Source organism: Bombus pyrosoma, linkage group LG6 (genome assembly GCF_014825855.1).
Source record: "Bombus pyrosoma isolate SC7728 linkage group LG6, ASM1482585v1, whole genome shotgun sequence".
NCBI classification, from domain to species: Eukaryota; Metazoa; Arthropoda; class Insecta; order Hymenoptera; family Apidae; genus Bombus; species Bombus pyrosoma.
The window spans coordinates 8798888-8814508 of NC_057775.1; the positions used below are offsets into that span (position 1 = coordinate 8798888).

General features: G+C 36.8%; 1 protein-coding gene across 1 annotated transcript; it reads left to right on the plus strand.

Moving 5' to 3' along the window:
- Positions 1 to 419: 419 nt before the first annotated feature.
- LOC122568197 lies at positions 420 to 7255 on the plus strand. The gene is made up of 2 exons (XM_043727652.1): positions 420 to 1725; positions 3321 to 7255. The coding sequence occupies exons 1-2, from the start codon at positions 1121 to 1123 to the stop codon at positions 3805 to 3807; spliced, it is 1092 nt and encodes a 363-aa protein (XP_043583587.1). The 5' UTR covers positions 420 to 1120; the 3' UTR covers positions 3808 to 7255.
- The last annotated feature ends 8366 nt before the right edge of the window (positions 7256 to 15621 follow it).

Here is a 15621-nt window from a genome sequence, read left to right on the forward strand (position 1 = left end):
TCAACAAATACATAAATTATTTCTACTGGAGAATTGTTTAAAATTCGCGATATAAACTATGATGCCTCTCCTCGGGACGCAAGATTAGTATGCAAATGAAAGAAAAAAAGACAAAAACATATTATCACCTCGTTCGAAACAGCGAAATTGACCTTCGTATCTTCTCTGCATGTTTACTTGACAGGAAGAATATTAATTATTTGCTATCTATTAACGTCGCGCTTATATCCTCCTTGAAAGCAAGCGAAAAAAAACTGCCAAGCTTAAACATCTTTCCAGATGCTTCGTTTTATTATTTACCAGCAATTACACAACGTGTAAGACAGTGTTGTTTTTTCAACAGCAGATACAAAAGAGAGATAATACGCTACAATTACTTTACGTTCATTCTCGCGTCAAACGAATTGGTGAACACGACACGTTCGAGCTATTGAAAATGCGCGCGAAGTAGCTAAATCGGTCTCCGTTCGTTGCCGAGTATCATGGAGTACGTGACGTCATTGGAAGATAAGAGTTTCATTATCTCGGTTGCGCGTTGCGAGGGGAATCGGCACGCGTAACAATTTCCTACGATACTTTCAGACTTCCACCGGCTGGCTACTTGCGGCCGACTCGTTGCCACGCGTGCATCGATCTTACCGAATGTTGAATGCCGATATCAACAGCGCCATATCTGTCTCTTATTTGTCACGCATTTCGTATCCATAGGCTGCGAGATAGCCGGGAATCTTCGACTGTTCATCGTCGATCGTAGTTATCGTTGTTGTTCGTGTGACGATCGTTCTTAGAATAACAATCTCGTCGAACCTATCCAGAAGTGTTGTTTTCAGTTATTGTATCAGAATCAGAATTGTGGAAACTGAGTCATCCAAATCGGACTATATAGTGCATCTGCCACGATATTCCCACAATTATCCGCTACACGTGCTTCGATTCTACAAGATTCGTACGTTATTGGCGACGTACGAGGAAAATTATCGTGCATGTAAGTTGTTCGATAAGTATAGAGGAAAGACGGCGGCCATTATCGTGGATTAAAAACGTAGACAGCCAGTTTGAACTTTAATTGCTCAGTTTGATAATAATCGCTGTAAAAGCTGGTGACGATATTGTTTGGAGGATGAAGTCCCACGAGGTTTGGGAGCGAAGCTTCGCCTTCATCGAAAAGGAATTGCTGCCGGAAATGGTTCACGATCGTTGCTTCTGCGAGCCGAATTCCAGGGAATTCGTCGAGTTCGACTCGGCAACGATTCGTCTCGACGAGCTGAGTCGAAGCAGCGAGATTTATCGCGTGACGATCGTGGTCAAGTTCTCCGGCGAGCCACGCAGCTTCCCGCTGTTGCTGAAACTGCTTCCCGAGGAAGAGGCAGAGCACAAGAGTCCGACAGCGTCTAACGCTTACCAAAACGAAGAAATGTTTTACTCGAAGATGACGCTCAAGTATGGAACCGATTTGGTTCCAAAGTGTTACCTGTCGGATTTAGGTCGTTACGGAAGACCGGTGATCGTTCTCGAGGATTTGGAGGAAGCTGGTTACACGCAGGTGGACGGTGAATTGGACGAGGAACACTTGAAATTGTGCGTGCAAGTTCTGGCCAAGTTTCACGCCAGAGGCTTGAGATTGAGAGCGACGGAACCGCAGGTCTTCAGGGAATTCGAGGCGAAATTGCTTGAAATTTCTCTCACGGAAGAGACTATGTCGCATTACGAGAAGAGATCGACTAGGTAATTTCTTGATCCTTTCTTGGTAATAAGATGCGACGATGATTATCAGACCGCGGCTTTTATCAATTAATGGGAGATTTTAAGATGAAAAGATATGTGACACACGATAGACGGGAATAATTGATATAATAAATAATAAAACGATAATTGATAAAATATTCAAGATAAAGTATCTACGTTCCATTTCTTGAATCGTGTTTCGAAAAATATAAAATTACGAAAAATATCCGCAAGATAATAATTATGACAAAGCGTGTAAAGATCGTAAGACAAAGGTTTCGTTTGACAGAATTTCGGATACATGTGCTGATAGAAACGTACTTACGATATGATAACAAAGATAACAATGGTCTGTATATGAATGCTAGGAAAAGGCTTGGTTTTCAGAACGCATTGATTACGATTTCGTATCGTGTCGATTACTCAAGTCGAAGATTAGGATCCATGAAACTTTGTGAAAGTAGCAAGTACGTGTTTCTCAAAATCATACGATCTACCGTTTTTTTTTTAAATGATGTAAGGTAGTCAGAAAATGTAAACAGCAAAACGAGGGGAAACAATAAGAGAAAAGGGAGGAATGTGTAACACAGAATTTTCTTAATTCTGGCTAAGCATTGATAATTGTAGTTAACAATTGTAATTATGGATTGAACAAGTAGCGTTTCGTTTTCTTTTGCCGAATGTACTATAATCGAATAAAATCAGTGTTACGACTATGGATTGCGTATGAATTCTGTGGCGGGATTTAACAAACTCTTAATTGATACTCTTGATGAAGCCATTTAAGCGTACTATAACAACGGTACTGTAGATATAATGATTATTTCTTTAGATAGTAGATTGAAAATAATGTGAAATCTAATTTTTTTCAAAATACCAGTACACATTTGTTAACAGGAAGACGTCAAGTATAAGAAAATTTAATAAACGACCGGATGGATACGTTCTAAAAATAACACCGAATCTTGGAATATAGCTTTCGAGTTAAATTTCCCTTGGATGAATTTTCGTTCGTGATACTGATAAAAGGGTTGATAAATCTAAGTGATGCAAGAATTGTATCGTATCGAACGTGAGATAGTTTCGTCGTTGGGAGATACAGAGTAGGTATCTGACCGGTAATATTGACGTTATCGATGTTACTGGCAATAAAATAGCAACTTCGGTATAGGCGCAATAATCGGTACACAATTGAAGCGGACAGAATGCAAAATTGATCGAGTTTCCAGTATCAAGAGATTGACGCGAATCAATTAATTGGCAGTTTGTTAGAAAATCTGAGCGTAGCTACGTCCTCACCGTTCCATGTCCAAACGTATTATTATAATAGATTCGTCGATAATGGTTTTCACGCCTAATCACGCGCAACCATATTTCTCGAAATTTTCGTTTCTTTCGTCTAACACGAGGAAAAATCGGATAGCAACAAGATGAATCTTAACAAAGTTCATTCTTGGCAGAAAATATCCTGCAAGTTCGATTATTGTTTTCAGCCGATTTGATTATTATGTCAATAATATTTATTAATAATAATATATATATATATGTATATCAATATATCAAAATATTACACGCTACGCGTACGCTGATTTCAGAATGCTGGATATTCTGGAGACGATGCCGAACTCTGGTTTCGTAGAGAGGATAAAACACAGATTAAACAAGAGACCAATGGAAATAGTGAAAGCCATCGCGACAGGGGTGAACGACGTCTCTACAATATGCCACGGCCATTTTTCACACGATAATCTACTGTTCAAATACCAGAACGGGAAACCGATCGACGCGAAGATGATCGACTGGCAAACAATGAGATATTGTTCGCCGGCTGTCGATCTCGGGCCCATTCTACTGTATAACGTGACACATGAAAATGGGCCGTCGGAGGTGCAGAAAATTTTGACGCTGTACATCGACACCGTGAGATCTGAATATCCAGAGGTAGACAGTGAACGTTTGAGAGAAGACGTCGTCGACAAGTTCCTCTTTGCTTGCGTCGTACTGTCAATTTTAGATCACATTACCGACGACGAACTTACTCGAGTTTTGTTATTGCTAGAACAGTTGGACAATTTCGATTAAACGCCGAAATAGTTTTCTTAATCCACCAGCCACAGGTTTTGTAAAAATCACCTTTCACTTGGTATTATTAGGCTGTTGATATTTATGGAAATGAAAGTATTTTAGCAACAATAAGGAGATAGGTTTCATATTTTAAAGTTTATTATTACGAACGTCGGTAGAAAATGAAACTACTCGCTCGAACTTGATTTTTGCTCGCTCTTTGTTGGTTTAATCAGGTTACTGAAAAGTGCAGCTGCCTTCTTGTTACGTTATTCGAGCGTTGGGAACCAACGTTTCCCATTGAAACGAGTGCCTTTCACTGATTAATCATTAAAACATCAGAAGACGTCATTTTAGCCTATTTTGTTATGTACATAAATATGTTATCACGTGTTCTAACTAGGCCATATGCAATATTGCGTAAAATTCTTACATCATCTAGGTTACTGGTTTTATGATGGCAACTAAATATACTTGTAGGAAAATTTCCACGCGATCTTATATAAAAATGAAACTTTAGATATTTTCTTCGTGGTGCTGTTCGTTTATAATTTCTTCCGATTCGAAAATTCCTTGCAATTATCCGTATGGATCGTTTAAAATGTACTAGAAGAGGAAGCAATTTAGACGGACGATGAGTTTTGCAACGATATTAAATAGAATTAACGGAATTATAGCAGGTAAATAAGTGCGTTTAAAAATGATTCGAGATAACAAACGAAGGTCCGATAAAATACCAATTATCTGAAATTGATTGATACTTTCTGTGACGACTGCTATTTATTGGATATAATGTTTCCTATATGGCCAAAGACTGTTATACGGACGAATAGATCGAGTTTAGTAGAAGAAATCGCTTGTGGCTGGAGGTTTAATGTCTTTCTATCTTTAGCGCGCCATATTTTCTTTTGCTTCCTTTTAATAGATCTTCTTTTTTGATAAAAGACGTTTTGTAACAAACGAATATTTTAGTTACAAATGCGGCTAATAAAACCAATTGTTCTTTTCAATTCACTATATCGATGAATTTAAGATTGTGCGGCTTGTTACCGATAATTTGCAAGGAAAGTGATTGCATACTTGCAATTTTAGACTCAGAGATAATGACGATATTTCTAATATAGTATCAGTATGAATTACGCAGAAAACAATATCTTTAAGACTCCTGAGTCATTGGTCCGGATAATGATAATTCGTAGATAGTGATTGTTTTGAATTTATAAAATCATTAACTTCTGTCTTTGATCTCATAATTTATCATAATTTAATACGCATAATCGCGGTAAAATTCAATTCACGGTGTGAGACTTTATGGATGTATCATTTACATATCGACTTTATCGTTTCTCTGATTGAGTCGTTCCTTTCGTTGTTTTCTTTTTCTTGTTTTTTTTTTTTTTGTATTTTATAAAGATAATAAATCAGCCATTGATTTGAAAAGTAAGATATCTCCTTTGTTACCGATTTTTACGATAACCGTAGCAACGTAAAAAGACTATTAACACGATTCTTCATCAATTCCCCACTGTCCTTCCTCCCTCCTAAAAAGCAAGCATTTCATTGAAAACAGTGGAAATTCTGTCGCAGCGATAACACCCGACAGTTACACGCCAAACTTTTCATACTTTACCGAACATTGAATATTTTCGAAATTATTATTTATATTTGTGACATTTCCTCTTTTCGTAGTGATAATATTTTTAAAAATGCTTATGAATTTCGGCTATTTCGCGCATGGCTATCAGGGTCTTTGCCATAGCGGCTATTGCCCCTAGCTGCTTTGACAACGTTCAAATGCATTCGAGTCATTGAATTTGATTTTTCAGCGCGTATAACCGAACGATGCTTTGATTCCCTCGTTTCATCGATGCTGGAAGATTAAAATGTAGATCACAGGAACCACCCTCTCGTTTCGTTCCTCTCCCCTTCTCTTTCGCTCTTCTGCCCTCTGTGTGCACTCCATCTACCCGCAGCTGTTACGACACACGGAACCGTATCGGCGTTGTTCTGTGAAATGTAACATTACTTTCGCCCCGAATAATGTTGCGGATGAAAAATGTACTTCGACCTCGCTCTGTTTCGGACACGGATTTATGTACTTACATACACCGAGCACCGCGCTCGCCACATTCGTTATCCAGGATCAAACGTTCCGTTTCCACTTTTTTTTTTCGCCTTTCATGCATCGTTTCAGACTTATGTACAGCTTTTGCGATCGATATCGATGGTTTACGGTGGTTTGCGAACCGAATTCTATCTATTTTAACGATATCGCGATCGAAATCAATTAACAATGTGAAAATATCAAGGATTTGGATGGAAAAAAGAAGGCTGTAATTAGCCCGCGGATATTTATGCAAATTTATACCTTTACGAGCACAGCTGTGAAAGTAGAACCTGAGCAGAAATTTGTTTCGCTCGCTTGATATCCTAACGGATCTTCGTATTTTTAATATTCAATACGTCGTCGTCTACTATGTGTATTCCGTGTGTTTCTATACTTTCACGTTTGTCATAAATACATAAGTATTCGCAGTCTATCTACAGCGCAGAGTAGCACTTGAATTTTTTGAACACCTTTTACTCCAATTTTCGTTATGTTATTGAAACATCCTTTTTGTTTTTTAATTATTCGATTATCCGAACAATAATATGAAATCTATATCACAGAGTGGTTTGAAGATAAGACGATAAGACGAGCGATGTAAGCGGCAAAGAATAAATCGTTAGAAGAATTAAAGGGACTGTCTCCGTGAACAGCGTTTAGAAACATTCGTAGCAACGGAAACAGTTATTAGATAGTACGAAACGCGAAAGAAATCTAATCCCGCGGAGATATTAAGTTCGAGAAAGATTTATAATCTTACGTCGAAAGATCGATCAACGAGATAAGAGGAAAGATTAGAAAGCAAAAAAAAAAAAAAAAAAGAAAATGACCGAGATATACACATTTAATAACGTGCAATAAATGATCATTTTCTATATGAAACGCACGTTATAATTTCAGTTTGAAAAATTCTATTATTCGGTTTTTCTGTAATTAATTAATTCGGATAATCGATAATGTATTTTCAAGCGTAATTTCGATTACCTGATTTTCCTCGTACAACCCAACCTTCCCCCGTTAATCGAATATCGTCACGATCAATCATCACGTTTATCTTTCTTGATAAATTTCTGAAGACAGTAAAACGTTCACAGGTGAATATAGGTTAACCATATTTCGAAATATTGGTAGCATACTAACTCTTGGACGCTGTAATACATCGATGGAGAATGAGGAATTCAGAATGATCGATTTAGAATATAATTGTCTTCAAGATTTTCCGTATTTTTTAGTATCATACATAAAAAAAATTCATAGTTATAACTTTTTATGGAAAATCAATATTAACAATTACGTTCCGTACGATGATATTAAAAAAGATGTGTAATATCATAATATAATATATATGTATATAACGATTTGCTTGAATTTCTTTCACAATCAATCTCTGTTAAAGGTGTAATTAACCTTGCCACAGCTCCCGAATTTTTGTGTCCCAGTCTCGTTTTTATCTCAATAAACCAAACGATTTTCAACGTTTGGAAACAAATCAAAGAACGTAACTTATAATTACGCAAGAAACGATTCCACCGTTCTTTCACATTTCTTGTAAACTTCATATTTCTTACGGTTTCTAAACGATCTTATTTGTCTAAGAAAATGTTAGAAAATTCCCCCAAAAATAGAAGAAAAGAAGAATCGTCATCAGCATGAGATTACCGATTGCCTGTTTCAATCGTACGCTAATATTCGTGAAGCATTAAAAAAAAATACTTTCTCCAGTCTGAAACGAAGGCAACATCGAGATACAAAGAATTCATGGAACGTAGCAGCATTAGGAAATATTTTAACGATAGAGAAACACGATCTGAAAATTAGCACGATCGAATTTTGTTGAAAATACTCACGATTCAATCTTTAAATCTACGTATCCCCTTCAACCGGTGGCGCCTCTTCCACGTTCGGTTCCTCCCCTGTAATTTCAATCGGTAGCGATGCAAGTTGAGGTTGTGGGTTAGGTTGGCCTCCAGATTGAGCTTGATTTCTTAGCGATCTACTAAACGTTCGTAGACGATCGCAAGAGGCAGACAGGCAATAAATAGCGACCAGTATAAGAAGGAGAATAAAGGTGGAAATTATCATGCGACGAACGCCGCATCTTCCCTTCGCTGTGGCCTTTAGGATCGGCTTGCACGATGGTAAAAGGTCCTTCGCGGAGATATAACACTCGACGGTTTGTCGGGAAGAGCTGGTAGTGCCATTACAGTCGCAGAGTGCCTCCACTGCACGGAAACCCATTCGATATTGGGAATTTTGACGATTTGATTGCCGAGATGGGAGCTGTTTAATTGTGCACGCTGGATTTCGATCGCGGTCGACCATGAAAGTCGATCGTCTGATTTTATGCGTTCGTTGACTTTCGTTTTAAGCTCGTTGTACACGAGCGACGGGGTGATCCGACAGGATTATGTTCTTAATGATGCAATGCACACGAGTGTACGGTTTCTCTTGCACAATAATTTACCGATTGACGATATCAATAGGATGAAAGTATAGTACTTATTGTAATATTTGGCAAGTAAAATGGATTCTCTATCTATGTAGGTGCCATTTTTCAAATTACATTCGTTGAAGCATGGATTTGCATAAATGTTCACAGTCTAAATATTGATAAACCAGCAATTTATAGATTGTAAGTTATAGATTTCTTTTTCACGATTTTATAACATTTCGTGAATAGGATGGTCGTAGTAAGTTACGTTTGCTTCGTTATCAAACTTTTTAATTTTATGTAAATATATTTATTAATACTGGTAACCTGTGACTCGTAAAATTTTAATAATAACGTTAATTCGATTGTCTATTTCTTTTATGGAGTGTTCGTTTTTTATTTAAGAGCCACATTGATACGAGTTCCTTGTTGCTTTTCTTCGACTGAGTCAGGAAGCAATGGAATTCGTGTATAAAGTTGGATTAATTTTGTGATAAATCGTGCAGCTTTTTCAAACACGTTTACGAATAATTCTGCATTTTTCTTACCGAAGCAATTTGAATATCCACGAAGAGACTGAGGCATATTGTAATATGTCATCGAACAAATTACAATTAAACTTACGATTACATTATTATCTTCAATTGTCAGGTTATAGTTTTCTAAAAATAGGCAGAAAAAATAATGGAAAAGAGAAGGCTACTTTCTGAAAGCGTAACAAGTTGAAAAATTATTTAAATATTTATATTTGGCTTAATGATATTTGCATATCTACGAAATATTGTTTGGTGGACATTCGCATCACATTTACCAGAAATTCTATGCATTTTGAGGAGCTAAAAATACGTCACACTTATTTCATATTAGCTCAACTAACAGAGTTTCGTTTACAAAATGTATCTCTTTCTCTGGAAGCAAGGCAGAAAAATGAAAAGTAAGAAATTTCCGAAAATTTTCTAGAAACGTATTGCCAGGATAAACGAATTTTCCATGTATTTTAAATACAAATAAGCTAAATAAAGCGAGATGTATACCAAGCACCAGGGAAGCGCAGAAGAGGTCCATTAATTATTCGGTTGGGAATATTCAAAGCGTTAATCAAAAATAACAAAATTACTGGAGTGTAAGTTGTCGTGTGCCAGGTCGGATACAACTCCAAATATAATATTCAATTTGTATTAATCATTTTAATTCAATTTTGTCTCATTTTCGTATCCTATATTTCCTTATTCTCACATAATAAATAATAAATTCAGGTTAAAAGATTCAATTGTATTTCCTCAGCGTTCAGCTCGAATAACACGTTTCATTTCATTTCGAAAATTATTTGAAGAATTTAGATTCGTGATTCAGTTCGAGCCGTTAATCGTGTCAGACAATGTCGGTTGTCCATTCAAAATGTACCTGTTCAACGTAATCAGGGATAAGTATTTGGACGCGTGAAATGCATAAAAATGCAAGATCACGTCGATTGAATTAGCGATATCGAGTGTCTGCCCCTGATGACTGCAATTTCGCCTTTCGTCGTTGTCACGACAAGAACAGAACGTTGATCGTCGTCGACGTTGGCCGCCGTTATCAACGTTACAAGGGACGAATGACGAGAGACAAGATCTATATTTTACGGTATCTGGAATTCGGAGAATCGCGGCTGTAGATCGGAATCGTTTGCGGTCGACCTGAATGGAGTTAGAACTTCCAGATTATGAACATAGTTGACGACTCCCTTACGGTTTATGGCTTTAACATTTGCCTAATTCCACCAAGCGAATCAGATATTTGCTTCCGGTCGACAGCGACTTAAACAATTACGCCGACATATCGGTGGGGATTATTTTCGAGGATTCATCTAGCGACATTGTAATTACTCGACCAATAAATTCATTAACACTAGAACTACCGGCATTCGAGACGTAGCAATCTCACCAAAGTGGGTCAAAATGACCGATCTTTAAAAAATACGTAATAGTAGAATATTTTTATATTTATCGATCTATTATTATTTTACAAAAGGAACTCCATGTTCTGAGATTATAAAAACTATATAATAACAACTTTAATAATAACAATAAGTACAATAATGAAGAATATTCAGTATCAAAACCTTTGGTAACAAGAATATTAAATGGCTCGCGAAAGTCTCTCAATACATACCACGCGAAATTTTACGTATGTACTGTGTGTGTGTGTGTGTGTGTGTGTGTATTATGTAAAATATTTTAAAATTTTATCAGCACTGTAACGATGCACGAAAGTCACACGGCGATTATTATGAATACATATTTCATATTCAAATTCACATTTCATAAAACATGGTAGGAAATGCGAAAAGTATTTGCGTGAAGTTTCGTTTCATGTGCGTGTAAGACGATCCAATATTTCTAAAATATCGCGTTATGTATCCATACGTATAAATATTTAAAACTCCATAAATCGTTTTTAACAAGAAGCTCGGTCCCCTGAAAGATTCGATTTGAGATAACACTGGCATTCTTCACATCCTCTAGGAATTATCTGAAATTCCAAGATGTAAGAAAACACTTGATATAACAGTGTTTTACTCGTCACGATTTGTTTACCGCCGTTTTATCTGAAAGCCCAGCGTCTATCCAGAGGAGCCAGCGTGATAAGTCGTAGAATTATTGGATTTTGGTTAGAGTTTCACGAACAAACAAAACGGTATCAAAATTACGGCATTTATAAAGTGCCGTAAACCATTAATTAGCGTCATGCGGCAAAACACTTTACTTAACTGCATCACGTCTTCGCGCAAACGTGGATTTAATAATAAGTAGACTGCGCCATATTGAAGCCAAGAACTGTTTGGTGCGGTGGTTACAGCTTGTGGGTTTCATCTCTCAATACAGTTACATCATCGTAACGAGCAACAAATTTTTTTATGCGATGAAAAGCTGCAATGTAATGACCTTCGAAGCAGGTACGCGTATTTTTCTGAAACAACGAGTTAATAATAGGGAACAACGAATAGACCTCTTGAGTTTCATTTTCCGATTTACATTGCATCTCGTTATTTGCTTGAAAAAGGTATTACCGCAAAATAGCAAACAGCATCACTCGAGTGATTTTAGATAGTTTAATCGCACGAGCAATTTCTATAGAAGAAATATCAGTATCGGAGCAACATATTTTTCTGCGATTGATTGGTTGTCGTGGAACCTTCTGCTGCCAAATGTCAAAGAAACGGGTCAATGACGCGGCAAAACAATTTATACAAGTCGTAGTTGTGTCGCAGAATACTGAACACAATCCTAGTTTCTCCAGTGCCGTAACTTATTTCCGTTGAAATCATATTAACCCTCTTGTCTTCCATCTAGTCTCTCACTCCGCTAAGTTTATTTCCATTTCAAGTTGTTAGGAACAATTGACTCGTCACTCGATCGAAACTAACATCTAACAACAATCTTCCATGTATTATGAAAGTATACCAAACACCAATTTCATGATTATTATTAGAATCAATGTTAAGAAAGAAAAGTACCATTTCTTCATCTCGATACCGTATTCTACGTATATTATCTTGGAAAGTTTAAGCAATTTCTGAGCATTTAATTTCGCGTTGCAAGCAGTGAAAATTAACCAATATTATTAAAAAATAACCTTTTTCGACACGTTACATTTTACAAATATAATTTTAGAATATTCTGTGGCGTTGATATAAAATATAAACCTTTGAAATAAAAATTTGTTCGCGTCTGATAAACGAGTTGCTAAATATCGGTGTTTCAGCGGAACGTTTTAATACGGATAGGGAATGTGACCATAGTTCAGAACATGTTCTACTCGTCTACAATTTCGTTAAGCGTGAGTTATCTAAGAAAAACGAAAAACATTTCACCAACGACTACCAACTGCTTCCTGTGCGCTCGACTATTTTTATAGCCGGTAGTTCTGAAGTTCTTGGAGAAAGTAGGTAGCAACACGGTGAAAATAATTTCGTTCGACCGAAAGCAGCTTTCTTAGCGTACGACACTGACGTTAGGTGATTGGACTACCGAGTTAAACGCTTCTACGTCTTCATTCTTTCGCCACGCTTTCCACACCAAACGGAAATCAACAAGGGTGAACGATCTTCACTCTGGAAGTTCTTAATGTTAGGAGAATGCCGAGGCTGCATAATTAGTACCGCAACGCTTCAATTGGAAAGACATTTGTTCACGAAGCCCGACTTCACAGAGAAATAAACACGTTTCATGGAGAAATATCACGAAAAATATATCTTTCGATAGCTTTTTTAATGTACTATCTGTTTGTACATACATATTACGATTCACATTTACATACAGTCTGAATTTCGATAGATCAGCATCTCTTCAGATACGAATATCCCAAGACGGGAACAGAGAAAGCTATGGATAAGCGTGTTCCCCTAGAGGAATGTGACCGAAACATTTATAAAATCTTGCGCGTTTCTCACCCGGCCGCTAAATTTCCCGCGTGTATGCCAACACTTCGCATCGTCTGAGATTTTTCTCCACCGAATGCACGAACATTCCATTCCGCGGATAGCGAAGGTATACCGAATACACTCCGGGAATACATCAAATAATTTTTTTCCAAACATACGTAGAATCTTTTGAAGCGTGCGGAACAATTCATAGATCAGAACGCGGTCGTACTTTTTTCAACGCGCAGTGCGCGCCATCCATAAATCCATTTTCAAAGTTTATTGCCGCCAATGTTTATCTTTGGCGAATAAATCCGAACACGTTAGGAGGAGCTATCATCACGCTACGTTGCACGAATCAAGCGTATGTAGAATATGTTCAGTGAATCACGAAATTGTTTGTATAACTAACAAAAATCGTGAAAATATATGAAACAATAAGAAGATTCGCCTACAAACCATCAACATTTTCAACCATAGTCGTTATAAATAATTTTCAAACGATTCTGTGCTAATGCAACGGTATGTTAACTGAGATCTGTGATAAGATTTGATTTATATAAGACTCGATAAACTAAAATTTCACCTTAATCCGAGAAACTTCTTATCCGAGATCTTTCGACGTAAAAACTGTCAATCTAAAACTTAAAATAGCAATCCTTAATGGTTTCGCTAATTTGCTAATAACGTTCGAGGCTCGCCTCATTTTCTGAATGACCTAAAACTTATCAACGAGATTACATACGAACGACGTATCCTTTTTTGACAGAAACGTTAAATTCGCTTCCCATTAAATAATCATTTACCACTGAATACACGGTATAAGTGGCTTTAAACGACTTCACCCTAACCGGCGATGAGATCGGTACAGCGTTTTACGAAATTTACGCCCTTCGTGTTGTATATCGCTGCGAAAGCCGCAAACCCGTAACGAAACCGCCGAAGTTCTTCAGGACTTAGCATCGCATGTTCGATCAGACAAGAGAACCATGGACAGTGGTTTATGCGCTCCTCCATCTACGGATTCTCGTTTAATAAGCTCATCTGTATGCGGAAGTACATTATCTTGGGTGACGCGAAGCTTTACGTGGACGTCGCATTGCTCTGTTAATTTTTCTGCCGGTTTATAACGTCGAGAAGTTACGCCGATCGTTATAGCGATCTTTCTTCTCTCGTATTTTTTATTCTCTTTGACATTCAAAGATACGATCGTAACTATCGTTCATAATTATCCGGACACACAGGTCGATTCGTAGTAACTCTACTACTATCTATTTGCATTTGATCAAAGTGTAGAAATTCACGATGAATTAATAACTAGAGGCAGCACTCGTTACCTTTTTTATGGATTCTATACAGAGACACACGCACGTGTGTTGCTATAGAAAGGCAAACTTTGAATCACCTAAATTTTTCGACCAGAGAAATATTCTTGTACAAATAATAACGGCAACTTAAATCTTGTCTATTACAGAAAATTAGAATTCCCGATGCAGTTATGTATATCCTGGAAAGATTGGACAAGTAAAGTAGATCAAGATATCCGTGTAAACTGCAATCTCTGGAGATTCGAGATACGCTGGTAGAATTCGTCCATTCGGAAAGTCGGAAGCCTAGGTTTGGATTGGACTCCCAGGAGTGACCTTCCAGATAGATTTTGATCCTTCGATAGGATTCAACCACTTTGGATCTTTGAATAGGATAGGATCAAAAAGTTCTGGATATTGGATGTGATCCAATCCTTGGATTGACTTTTAAATCACAGATATATCGAAGACACATCCGAGGTTCTCTATATGATTGAATCTTTTTATATACTTAAAGGTTCCTGGTTAGGTACTCGAAAGTTTATATTCAATGTAAAGTCTTTACTCGTTCGGAGATTTTTACTCGAGCAGCGACGAAGATCAAAAGGAATGAAAATGAAACGTATTATTTCGTTTAAACAGGAACGGAGTTTGTTCAAAGTTCGTTACTTGATCAAATTTATAATACGTTAATTTCTTTCAATATTTAACAACGTCTATCACAAAACACGTCAGTTGTCAAAAAGTTGAGAAAAGATCAGTTTCATTGTAAATATCGAATACTGCCCCTATTTAATTAGAAACAATATATATTTTATTCGACAAGATGTAAGTATTATAAATACATTTTTCTTTTTAATTTCCTTTTAAATTTTCTTGTAAATATTTCGAACAACGTAATAAACAGGTTCGTACTCATCTCGCGATCCTTATTCCCTTATAGTAACTGATACGTTTAATAGAACATTACAATTAAGTACATCTATTAGTCGATCCTTACTCATCAGAAAGTCTGCACTCATTGAAAGGTCTGCAGCCACCCAAGAGACCCTATTCACCCGAACACCTCTATTAAAACGTACTTTCGTCTATCTAAGAATCCTATTTTAGGTGTACAGCGGTTTACTACGTTGAAATTTGTAGATGGATAGATACTTTAAGTACTGGCTTGAAATATTGCGTCGTTATATCTACTTTGGACTTTGATATATGGTTTTTTCAACAAAATTAAATATTAAAGGATTAGGTAATAATCGAACATGAAATAAAATTCTTATCTTATCGTTTCTGTCGGTATAAAAGTATAATCTCCGTGTAATTATCTTTCTTCGGCCTAATTTTCTATATTGTTTGATCGATATTTCGCCCAATAATGTATCCCGAAGTAGAAGTAGAAGTAAAAGTCTACAGCACAGGTGGTCGATATTTTGTTGCAATATAAGTTAGTCTCCCTATATTACCATCGATATTAATACAACCAATCGGCCAATAATTTTTTCTAAAAGTTAACCACATCTTTTATCCTTTTTTTATCCTTGCATAGTCCTCGCTGATCCTTATGTACGTGACCATGGTCAGCAAT